We start from the raw sequence: 12,482 nt of genomic DNA, 5'->3' as shown, positions 1-12,482 counted from the left end.
ACAGCAAAATAATCACTATCCTAAAAATTTCAACGGTGACATTTTAAAGACAGGCCTCTTACTTAGGATCCTGCTTTGGAAATGCTCTCCTGGACTGTTTGCTTTATAAAATACACTTGACATTAATCTGTTCAGCCAAGCCTATTATTATCAGCTTCAAGATTATTTTCCTAAGCCAGCTGTTAAAAGGTATTAATGACAAGTGTGAGTATGAATTACTAGACACCCAGTAGCCCTGATGTAACAAGGACCACCACATTTGCTCCTCATCTTGCAGCCTCTCTCAGCGCATGTACCAGCAGTAACAGTGATGGGAGGCTGCTTGACCAGACCATTTCCAGACATCTCTTCCCAACTCAGCCACTCTACAAACCAGATACTCCTCCCTGGAGCAACATGTGCTTAATATGCATGCAAAAGACACTTAGAAGTTTTGTATTTAGTTTATCCATTAAGCACATACAGACCCTTTGGTAAAAGGTTTTGTACTGCAAATTTTTGCATTTTTTTTTGAAATTCCTGGTGTAACTCAGAATTACTTACTGAGTTAATCATTATAGGGAGCTGAGACTTTTGCATGAGGATGCTTTTCTTTAAGAACAGCAGCAGCATTACCCTCCAAAACAGCCCAGTTTATCTCTCACCAAGAAAGATTAGTATTATCTTTGTTGTGGTTAGAGGATTTTTGGATTATAAAATCCTTACACTGTTAGCCTTTCATGAAGCACTGTTAGGGATTAAACACATCTTTATAAGCAAGTGCTCATATAATGAAATCATAACAATTCAACTTCTTTTCACCCAGAGCATGAGAAGTGTGGCAATTAAAAGCTCCGTTCTGAGTGTTTAATATCAGCAGGTTGAAAACGGGTTAGGCAATAAACTAGCAAAAAGCTTCTTAGCCCAGAGAGGATTGTTTTTTTAATGTCAAGCACACTTTAAATCTCCTAAGCTGTTTATAATGATAGAGTTGCCAAAAATAGCCCAGCAAAAACTCATCAAATTGGCTGCATCTGTTACAGAATACAAAGAGCCCCAAAATATTGCAGAATATTAGAAAAATATTTCAAAAAATCTGCAAAAAATCCACCAAGAACAAGTAAAATGCCATGTCCTGGTGATCTATTTGTAAAAAAAAAAACCACTGCATCCTTTATTAGGTGCAACTCTATAATCATGAATAGTAGCATTGCCTGCAAGTAAACAGCCTGAATTTTTCAGTCCAGAAGTCCCACAGCAGCATCAAATGCCATGATTATTAAGTGTTTCAGACCACATGATTTCAGCAGGCAGTTTATTCCCCTGCATCTCGTCAATGCCTCCCTTTTAATTAATACAATTCTAATGTGCACCAAGCCCTGTTCTTAATGAGGCTTTGTTCCAACTGAAGAATGGCTGTGTGGGTGAATACTGAGTCACAGGAATGCTCTCCTCCTCACCAGCTCTCTGTGACCCAAGCAGTGCCAGGCTCCATGGAAAAACACTCTGCTTGTGGGCACACACTGGTAACCCAGTACTGCCTCTGCCCTGCCTGGTAGAGTGCATTTACCACCACAGTCCCACCAGTACAGCACACACACTTACAGCTTTTGTTGTTTTGCCCTTTTTTCCCCTTAATTTCTATCACCTGACTACTCTGATGACTACCTATGAGTCACTTGCCCAGCTCTGTACAGACACATAAATTAGAGCACACATGGTGAGAACACTGCACAGGTATTTCTTGGAAGAGGCACAGTGAGACTCAAGGTACAATTTCATGCTTGGTTAAAGGCAGGCTACAACTGCTGCTACTAGAAGAGGAGTCAACCTTTTCCCTCTGTTTACATTGGCTCTGACAATCCTGCACGGCGAGTAGGATCAACTTAATAACCCCAGCGACAATGAACTGTGTTCCTCAGCAGCCCCAGTTCCAAGTAGTTACTAGAGCTGATGTCAGAAAACTGCCATAAATGTGCAGGCAGGACCAGATGATTGGTGACTTTTCATTTTGGCAGGAAGCACTCTTGGAAAAACACATCAGTCATGAAATATCAGATATACTGATACTACTTTTCAGCAACATATGTCTTATTCCCAGTTAGTCCCATCTTGATAGGGACAGTAAAAAAAATGTATCATTCCCACCTTAGAAGTAAAACATTACTTTAAAAAATAATAATACTGTAATATTTTCTCCAGTTTTCTTGTGAGAATGAATTATTTTCCTTACAACTTTCCCCAGGTTCCTGTAACATAACACTTCCCACAGCACTCTACATAACACTGTAATGTAGTACCTCAGCCTGAGGAGTCACAGCCTTGCTGCTACAAGCAAGTAAAAGTCAGGATCTTTATGGGAAGAGCTTCACAGAAGCTTCGACTCACATCTTGAGATATAAAAATAGATGTGAATCCATAAAAGCTCCCAGCACTACCCACACAAAGATACTGACTCTCATTTCTTTTTAATAGAGGAGCTTCCACATACCAGCAGTACTACCTAGAACTCTTGGAACATTCTTTAGCCTGGCAGCTGTCAACAACCTTGAAAATTTGATCAATCTGTGACCGATCAATGTAAGAAACTCAGACTTCCTACTTTTACTCACCTTGGTGTTTAGATTTCAATGTACTCAACTTAAAATGCTACCTGGAATACTCATCTATGCTGCTTATGCCACTAAAACAAAATTCCAAAATGCTTCTAGAGCTAAGTGTGTTAGAACTGGTTATTACATGACACTGATTATGGTAAGCAACCATATATTTAATTTTCCAGCTGGAATTTCCACTTGACAGCTTCACATAGCAATGTGCCAGAACTGAATATTAAGGTTTGACTGCATGCTAAAGCAATTAACTTAATCCCCAATGTTTATAAGCATCTTAATTAAATTTATGGACTCATTCCTCTCTCATTCCCATGCAATAAACAGGAAAAAGATAAGCTCTCTTTCCAAAATTACCATATATGAATTGATGTACATTGCACACCTAGCAGAAGATAAAGCACTTCAGAATTAATTTAGTGTGTGAAGAAATTAAGTTTAGCACAATATTTAAATGTGCTTGGAAGTATGAGCCAGGTATGTAAGTGATAAATAGATTCATCATGGTAACTGGATTGCATTGACAAAATACCCCAAACAAAATAAAGGAAGAATACAGTCAATTCTATCAGTGATAGAACTGCACTAAAATAAAAGCAGTGTCATAACGAAATCTTGAAAAAAAAATTTAAGTCCAGTCTTAAAAACATTCTGCTGAATCAAATTATCAAATTATTTTCAGACTCAAGATGAAAAACTGCAGCCCTGATGCAGTTGCCAGCTGAATACTAGAGTACAGCATTGTGAAGAGCAGGAAACAACACTTTAAGGATGAACACAACATTCAGAACAAGCAATAGTTATGATTATCATCAAGAAGCAGAAAATGCTATTTATTTTAAAAGTTGTTTTTTAAAACCCAGAATTTTCAGATTTCAGATATTAGAATTAAGTAATTAAAATACCCAAATCAGAAGTAGCAGTATCATATAATTACTGAAGGAAGCTGCAATACATGACATTGTATACTTAGTGATAATTATTTTTAGGATGGCATTTACCACTTCTATGACTTACCAGCAGTGAAATCATTATTTAAATCTATAAAGGCATGAGAGTGTGGTATATACATTTTACTTTGAGTTTCCAACGCAGGGTGCCATGACAAGTTCCTACAGACAGGAATAGAAAGCAATACATTTCACCAATGTGTAGGGACTGTTAATCATAATAATACAGCTTTAAAAATTGTGAAACTTTAAATAAAATTGGACAGAAATCATATTCTCCTAATGCTAAGATAAAATTACTACTTAGCTTACAACATACTAAGTAATTCAAGTAATTGCTTGAAAAGTTCCACGGAGGATGATTCACAGCACAGGGGCTTCAGTTCCATTTCATGAACTTTCTAAAGCAATTTTTTTTTTGCACAAAACATTATCACTACCCACAAAGTTATAGTTAGTGCCGAGGCTCCAATTGTAATGCAAATCCTGAGACACTGATCCCTGTCTTTCCCAGTTTCCTCAAGCAGCTTGACTTCTGGAGTACTTCTGGAATCTATTTTCTGATTAATAAACCTGAGCAGAAGTGACCACATGCTGTTAGAGCAACTTGTGCCTGCTGCATGTAAATACACTTTATTTCAGCTCACTAAAAAATCAACACATGAATTAAACCCTCACATTATGATGGACTACTAGCTAATTATGTAATTTCCCAAGCAGGTGATACTTCTATTTATTTATTAATATACATGCCCTGCTGGTTTCTGTTCTAAAAATGGCTGAACTTCCAGCAAACCTCCCTATTAGCAGTGATTTGAAGTGCAAAAAAATCCTTCAAAAGTCACAGTGGCTGAATCATCAGATTGTAACTTTCAGAACCCTTAGCTAAAACACTCAGGAAAATCTCAATGTGCACTGTACAACAGCAGGCACAAATACTACTACTACTAGTCTGGAATTGCTTTATTTATTCCAGTGACATTACATACCTATTATTGAAGCCCTTATCTTCCTTGACTAATTTTATGGTAAAAAAAGAAATAATATTCTGATTACTTCCCAGAGATCATAACTGTCTTAGAAATGTTAAAATGCATCAGTTAATCTTAAAGAAATAATTAAATATTTTCTCTAGGTTTTTCTGTGTATTGAGTCTTGAAGATTGCCAATTAAATTTGTCATACAGATCTAGAAAATATTTTAAAACATTTTAGATTAAAATAGAAAAGTGCTTTTCTAAGCAGATGACAAAGCTGTTTTCCATGTACAAGACATGGCTTATGCTGTTACCTACAGCACTCAGTCTTATTTTGAGCTATGATGAGTAAGTTTATTTGTGTCTTGATGCAGATTATAATACTAAATATCAAAAGTGTACTAAACAAATGAGACTGTAACTTCTTGGAACTAATTGTTCCAAGAAACAACTTTCCTATTTCTGATGTCAAATATCAGGGGTTCTGTTGTCTCAGCTCTCACAGAATGTCTACTTAAAATGCCCTATAAAATAACACTTTAAAGATCAGATGCACAGTGTCACTGACTGTTTGACGATACATGGACAGAAAGAAGATTCCCATTTGCACAGATGAGTTGAACATGAATCTTACACTTTAATGACAAGTGGATGCACAATCCCCAAGTTACCAAGCCCATGCTGACACTGAAGCCCTCAGCTTACCCGCCTAGCAGGATCTGCGGCTTATTTGAATCACTTGTGACACCAAACACATCAGGAATCAAGTCTCCATTAAAGCTGAAAATAGAAAACAATGTCAGTACCACTTCAGTAACTACAGGAGTTCAAACCATCTGTTCTTAAATTTTTCAATACTTGTACATTTTCCCACTGAGTCACGAAGAACTCTCAGCTGTGAGTCTGATCTGAATTTTGGCTCTTGTCCGAGTTGCTGGTAGCAGCAAAGGTCTATCAGTATTTCACACTCTGCCTGTAGTTTGGCTTTCCAGATCTACTTCCCCCCCCCTCTGGTTCAGCATTTCACACAGAGGCAAGCACATTGTGAAAGGGATATTTGCTCATTTTGGTAAGCCACTAAGGTTTTTGCTTTACAAAATTCACTGAGAAATGAATAGCTTTTTTTCCGAATAACGCAGAGTACTGAAATTAAAGAAATTATAAGATCATGTTGTTACTATTGCCAGGATAACATAATATACAAGACTTGTAAAGGTAACTGTTTTGGTTCATCATCTTTTGTTAGATCAGTTAACATTACACAAAACACCCTGTCCTTAAAAGATAAAGAGCATGTGTTTCAAATTCTAGCATTAAAACATATTTAAGTTGCTCTTAGTCACCACTGTAAATATGGTTTTCTAAAAAAGTAGGTCATACTTACTCCATTACTAGAGGCTCATCATGAAAAGTCTTATTTAACATAGTTTTATGGTTAAGATCTGAAAACAGAAAACATTAACTTGATTCGGTTACCAATATATTCTGATATTTGCATTTTCAACTAAGACACCATTCTTCTATTCATTTAAAACCACCAGTTTTATGATTTTAAAAAAGGCACCACTTAAAATACAAACAACTAAATGGCTTCCTGAAATTTTGCAGGAAAGATGAGTTATAGTTAAAATACTGAAGGCTTTTTCCCTCTCCACTAAACTCCTCAACAAATTATTCTAAGTAGATCTTAGTGAAACTTACTTCTGTGTATGAATGCAATCACACAGATATAGGAAATCTGAAACAGCTGGGATGATGACAGGCTAAAAGTTTAACATTTTATGTTAGACTTCTGTTTAATGTTTTGTCACTGTAAAAAACACTCTTAATTATACACACCGAGTATCTGAAATAAGCATTAAAGGTAGACTTTCTAACTGGGAAATGAGGACTAAGTTCCAGTCAGATTATCACCTTAGACTTCACTTCTACTTGTAATCCAAACTCCTTGCCAGATTATTCCCATTTCCCTCCTCTCTCCATAATGTTTTGTCTTTAAAATTTCCACATTTTATACAACAGTCCCCTCCTATTGACTTGTCTGTCATACTTCTATTACCCAAGGAGACACCCCATACCTTCCCAGTAGCCTCAGCACATACCAACCACTGCCTGAATTTTTAACCTCTGACTCCTCTTCCAGGCCTCATATTTGTGCTTCCGCCAATATCTGGGGTTTTTTTGTGAAGCAAGACAGATTAACTTAATCCGAGTCCTCATAGTCTTCCCAGTACTAGAGATATCTGCTATTCTCTTAATATTTGATCCATTGCACTTTTCCAGGTTGCTTGGTTCAGCTCTGATTAAAGCCAGAAGCAATGGTATCCAAGGCAAAAGTGCCTCACCTGTAACTATGCCTTAACACAGTTGTTTACAATAGTGATTATTCTTCAGTGGTTTTGTGGACTCAAATAGTATCTTCTTTTGCTTATCTGTCCTTGTTCAAACCATAAATTCTTCCTGAAACCCTTTCCTAGCAAAGTCAACAGAAAACAAAACAGACCTCAAGAGTTCACACAGTCCATGACTCTACCCCAAGACAGGATCAGCTATACCAGGAACACTGCTAATAGACTCCTGAAAACTTCATTCCAAGGTTCTTGAAAACTTGCAGCAATAGAGACTCTAGAAACCTCTCTTCCAACACCCACTTAAGTGTGTCACTGTCTTTGAAGAATTTGGTTTAACATAAATAAGCGTTACTCATAGTAACTTTTATTACTGATAGTAATATAAGTTACTTATTATGGTATCACTGATATTACTGATAGTAGTATATGTTACTTATATAATAACTTATATTACTGATAGTAGGTTTAGGAATGCTACTTGCAAATCGATGCACTGAAGTTCACACCAGGCTCTCCGTGCATTCTAAACTGAAGATAAATCTTTTAAGATAGTCTTTGTGAAGCAGACATGCATGATGGGGAGCTGTGAGAAGCAGCTCTTCAGTTAATAGGTACTGCCGAATTAGAATGATGTTTGGTTATATCTGTTGCATAATACAGTGCAAACATTTTAGCATTGTTCTCTTTCATTAATTATTGAACACAGTTTAACAGCAAGATAATATATGGGTGTGAAGCTGAATAGCTGCTAATCCCTATTTTAATTGTAATAAAAATCACGACACTGTAAAAATGAGTTGTAACTTCTTGACAATACTTTGAATTAAGAAGTTTAACAGTCTTATTAAGAACCAGTCTCAGCAACTCACCTAACGTTTGGTTGTGTCCCCAGAAAATAAACACTGAAAGTTCATCTTTGCCATGACTTGGGGCCTGGGTAGTGAGGAGGACATCCATTTGGGAATCTCCATCATAATCTCCAGGAACCACACTGGTTATGGTGACACCGAGAGATCTGGAATTAAAAACAAAAGCCCCCACATGCAAATAATTGTAAAAAGGTGTGCCTGAAAAAAGCACTTGTGTGGCCAAAGGCTTGCCCAATTATAATTAGTTGGTCCAATACAATACTACCCTTCCACAACCTTATTTATGATAAAGTCCTTATCCATTGCAAAAGTATCTCAAAATCAGGCACCTGACAGGCTGTCATTGTCTAAGGAAAATGACATTTTAACTCTAAACTTCAGCTATCAGGCATTCTTCAGCCATATCCTGTTTGTTAATGCTATCTACACGTCATTAAATCCTTGCATTTGTTGTAGAACCAGTCCTCTAAAATGTGTTTCAGTGAGCAGGATCTTTTGGTTTCATTCCAAGAGCACGAACATAAAGCAACAGCAGCTGTTTAAACAGCAGGCGTCAGGCACAGGTAGATTTTTTAAAAGACAATGCCATTTCCTCCTATCTTCTTCCAGGTCTTACCACTCCTTCCTACCTTTGATTGTTCTTCCTATCTTTTTTTAATTGCTTACCTACTCAGACTCTGCTTTACACACACAAACACAGATCACTGTTAAGGATTAAAAGCAGGTAATTTCTAATGCATTAAACAAATTAGTTCCTTCCACGACAGGAGGGAATAAGGAAAAATAAAAATATGTAGAATACAGAAGATGAAGCTGAGCTGTAAAAGCAATTTAACTTTTAACAAACATAATACTATTGGTAAGCATTATTCATAAGCAATAACTGTAATAGCATTACAGGATATTAAAGCTAGACATATATATGCACATAAACAGATTGGTTTACATTTATTAAAAATTGATGTTTTTTTAAAGGCCACATGTAAATTTGAGAAAGGAACAGATCTCTACATAGAAATACCAGAACACCAATCTTCACATCTCTTCTAAAGCAGATGGTATTGGCTGGATTCCATTAGTAACTACAACAACTGCATGAATTTCCCTGAAAACATGTCTTGGGATTGAGACTAAAGATACCCACCACAGAGACCTATGTATGATATGGAATGACAGTTTGCTTCACTCAGAAATAAAATTATAAAGATCCAAATCAACAGCAAAAATATTTCAATATATGGGTATTTTAAATACTAATTTGAGGACAAAACCTAAACCATAAAAATTCCATAAGGGGTGGGAAGTCACACTTATTAGTTAACAACATGAATGACAAAACTCATCTCCACAAATTCAGTCATCTGACCCACAAAATCAAAACAAAACAAAAATGTATCAGGAAATGAATCAGGAAGTTGGTCAAAGAACTAGAGCTCTAAGGGCAAACTGAACAAGTCAAAGAGGTAACAAGAGCACAGACAATTGCAGTCAGTTCCCACTGAGTGCAGAGAGGCACTTTCAAGGAAAACAGCCTTAGGTTCTTTCAGCATTGAATATCCATACTTACTTCATTGGTAGCTTAACACGGGGCTTGAAGTAGGGTTCCTTCTGGTCAGCCAAGAAGATAACCAACTCATTTCCTGCCAAAGCAAGCAAGACCATGAGCAACAGAGGAAGACTGTAAATGGATTATATACAAACCCAACCTTGAAACAACTGTGCCCCAAATGACCATTCCCCACAACAGCAAAAGCTTTGTGGTTATGTCCCATACCACTACTTCCTTCTCATTCAAAAGGAAGGAAAAGGAGCACTTCTTTAACCCAATTTAAAGCCAGTTGCATCTCAAAGGAATGCTAATATCACTAATCTTCTTTGGGGGTTTAGTGTTAGAACTTCTCTCTGTCATTTTTATCACATCACTTAAAATAAAACTTTCTGTAATGAGTTAAGAAATATTACACTTGGAAAAGTAATAGGCAGCAGTTCCACAAAACTAATTAAAGCTTAAAAGCTAACTCAAATTAATTCGTTTAATACTTGACGATAGCAGGATCTGATACTGCTTTCCCATGTCAGCTGCCAAAAGCACTTTAAAGGAAACTCAGAAGTTACTTGGTTCCCTGCAGCATCTCCTCACGTAGAGGCAATGATACAAGCAAGTATCATTTCATTATTTCAGGACAATCTAAATAAAAGCCCATATTTTATGTTGCAGAAATAACTGAAATTTAGGCAAGAGAAAGAAGAACTTTAACCTCAATGATGAAATAAAATTTTCAGTCAGTAAACCACAATACACATGCACTTACTTCTGTAAGTAAAACAATAGCTCACAGTGAAACAACTGTATTTTTTCTTTCTTTCCTTCACTCTCTGATAAACCTACCTGCAGCATCACAAACCTATTACCTATAAAAGAACAATTCTAAGGCTCCAAACTTGAGCTACCACAGTACTTTTTAAGAGCATTGTTCTGTAGCAGAGTTCACAGCTGTGAAATAGCAGACTACAAGGTTCCTCACTACGAAGAAAAGACACCTGCCAGAAACCTGTTGAAGAGAAGGAGACTACACCACCACACGAGTAACTGAAAAGGAGCCCTTTCAGAGAGGCCAGGGGAGACCAGCTCAGTCCCACCCGGCAGGGATGGGACACATTCCTGAATGGGGGAAAGGCCTGGCACACGATGAGGGGCAGGAGTGTGCTGGCTGCCTCAGCTTTGGACAGCATATCTGGGGGCTGACTGGTGGAACAGTCCAGGTATTCCCATTTCACACCTCAGACTCTCACCTGCTTTTTTATTGGCTATTTGGTAAAGTAATGATGAGGATGAAGAAGCAAATGGGTTTTTACACATACCAGGTTCCAAGTTAGTTGCAACACTGAGAAATGAGATTTTTTTGGTCATTAAAGATAGATATATGAAAATTCCAGCTCAGTGCTTACCAATAGTCAAAACAAATTAACTATTAAAAATTATTACATGAACAGAAGAAAGAATTACTACACCACTACATCAATCCTAAATGCTGTTTGCAGTTCTGTATTCTTTCTGATATGAGAGGACAGTAAGAAAGAAAAAAAGTGCATTGGAGGGTGTGAAAAAACAGGAACAGTTTCCATACAAACAACAATTATGTAGATTAGAGGTCTTCAGGATGAATATCTGTGTGATATATAGCAGATATATATATCACACACACACACACACACACACATATATATATATCAGGGATAAATACCACGGAAGTTTCCCAAATTCCCCAAGGAAATGCAGCGGGTGATTAGGGGAATGATCACTCATTGCCCAGAACTACCAGCAGAGGCATCAAACATAACCAGGAGATGGTACAAGCAACCAGCAAGAGCTTCCCCACTTACCTGTCACATGCATAGACTCACAAAACAGGTGAGTGTATGCACAATTCCATTTATTTGTATATTCTGAGTTTCAAAAAGTGACTAAACCCAGAGTCCACTGGTACTTTTGAATTGGTCTTGCAACAGGATACTTCTGGATCTAGATTACCCCATACATTCAGCGAGTTTATCATTTCTTACATGAGCACAACCTGATTTTCTTTTATGCATCTGAGCACATGGAACATTACTCTCATTCAACTGAAGTAATGCAAGATCAGAACAATAATATATATCCAGCAAAAGGCCCAAGACATCATTCCCATTTCCTTATTAAGGGTCAGGATGCTTAGAACTGGGCTGCTTTACATAACCCTGTTCCCCAAACTCTCATGTCATCTCCAGTGCTCATTTCCTCACTCTGTTTACGACTGGCTGCCATTTATCCCACCATTTAGAACTGTCTATTACCTTTTGTTTTGAAGGCATTCTATAGTTACTTCTTATCAAGACTTAGGTTATGAAAAATAATGTTTTCAAATAGGTTATTTCAAGCTGATTTTTACAGTAAGTATCACATAGGAAAATGATTTATCAAGTGCTGCTATGGAGACAGAAATAAATAACGAATCTCCTTTCTGAAACTTCCATGTTTTTATATGAAAGACAAGAAAGTAAAAACTAAATCTCTTATCATGGACATTCATTTTAATTCTGACCATTTTTTCAGTAGATGAGCCAGTGGAGCATTTTCAGGGAGCCATGCATTTCAATACCTCAGCTAGATGGGAAAGTCACTCATGCTTTACCAAAGCTACTTAGAGAAACATTTCTGAGATTGAAGGAATAAAAAAGGTGAATTTGAGAATAAATTTATTATCTTAATGTGCAACTTCAAGAAAATAAAATAATCCAAGATTAATGTCTGCAAATAACACTGACCACTGAAAATAAGCCCTGATTTGAGGTCTTCCCATATCTGAAGCCTTAAGAGAAACTTGTGGCAGGTGGTAGCTGTGTGTAACAAATTTCTCTACCCTGACACTTTAACATAACGTTCAAAGTAGGATAATGTGCAATTTATCCTCCTCACATCCGCAAAACGTTTCCAAAAACATTGTGAAAGCAGGAGCAAAAAACCAATGTATGACCATTCCACTTGTAGGAATTATTTCACGACCATAAATTCAACTTTAAAGAAATATATGCCCTATATGAACCCTTACTCCAGTGCAAATTGAATACATAGTATTCCACATAGGAAATACCTCGGGAGCAAAGCAGCTGTCAGTTTCATCCTGCAAACAGTGTAGTGCTCACTGCGCCGGCCCTCGGCGACACAGCCCCGGGCACTCAGGCCGTGCTCGGGGAGACAGCGAGCA

At 37.1% G+C, this 12,482-nt stretch overlaps 1 protein-coding gene across 1 annotated transcript in view; it reads right to left on the bottom strand.

The window, feature by feature from the left end:
- Positions 1 to 9,413, bottom strand: part of ITFG1 (integrin alpha FG-GAP repeat containing 1) — a 68,680-nt gene extending 59,267 nt beyond the window's left edge. The window contains exons 1-5 of the mRNA XM_008638921.2: positions 9,305 to 9,413; positions 7,738 to 7,883; positions 5,902 to 5,959; positions 5,223 to 5,297; positions 3,609 to 3,703 (exon numbers count right to left, since the gene is read on the bottom strand). Of these exons, the coding sequence (XP_008637143.1) occupies positions 3,609 to 3,703; positions 5,223 to 5,297; positions 5,902 to 5,959; positions 7,738 to 7,883; positions 9,305 to 9,399 (469 nt within the window). The 5' untranslated portion in view covers positions 9,400 to 9,413. The remainder of the gene's footprint in view (positions 1 to 3,608; positions 3,704 to 5,222; positions 5,298 to 5,901; positions 5,960 to 7,737; positions 7,884 to 9,304) is intronic.
- Positions 9,414 to 12,482: the final 3,069 nt, after the last annotated feature.

Source organism: Corvus brachyrhynchos, unplaced genomic scaffold (assembly GCF_000691975.1).
Source record: "Corvus brachyrhynchos isolate BGI_N302 unplaced genomic scaffold, ASM69197v1 scaffold26, whole genome shotgun sequence".
Taxonomy (NCBI): Eukaryota; Metazoa; Chordata; class Aves; order Passeriformes; family Corvidae; genus Corvus; species Corvus brachyrhynchos.
The sequence above is the reverse complement of the archived record's forward strand: the minus strand, read 5'-3'. Positions and strand labels throughout refer to the sequence as shown.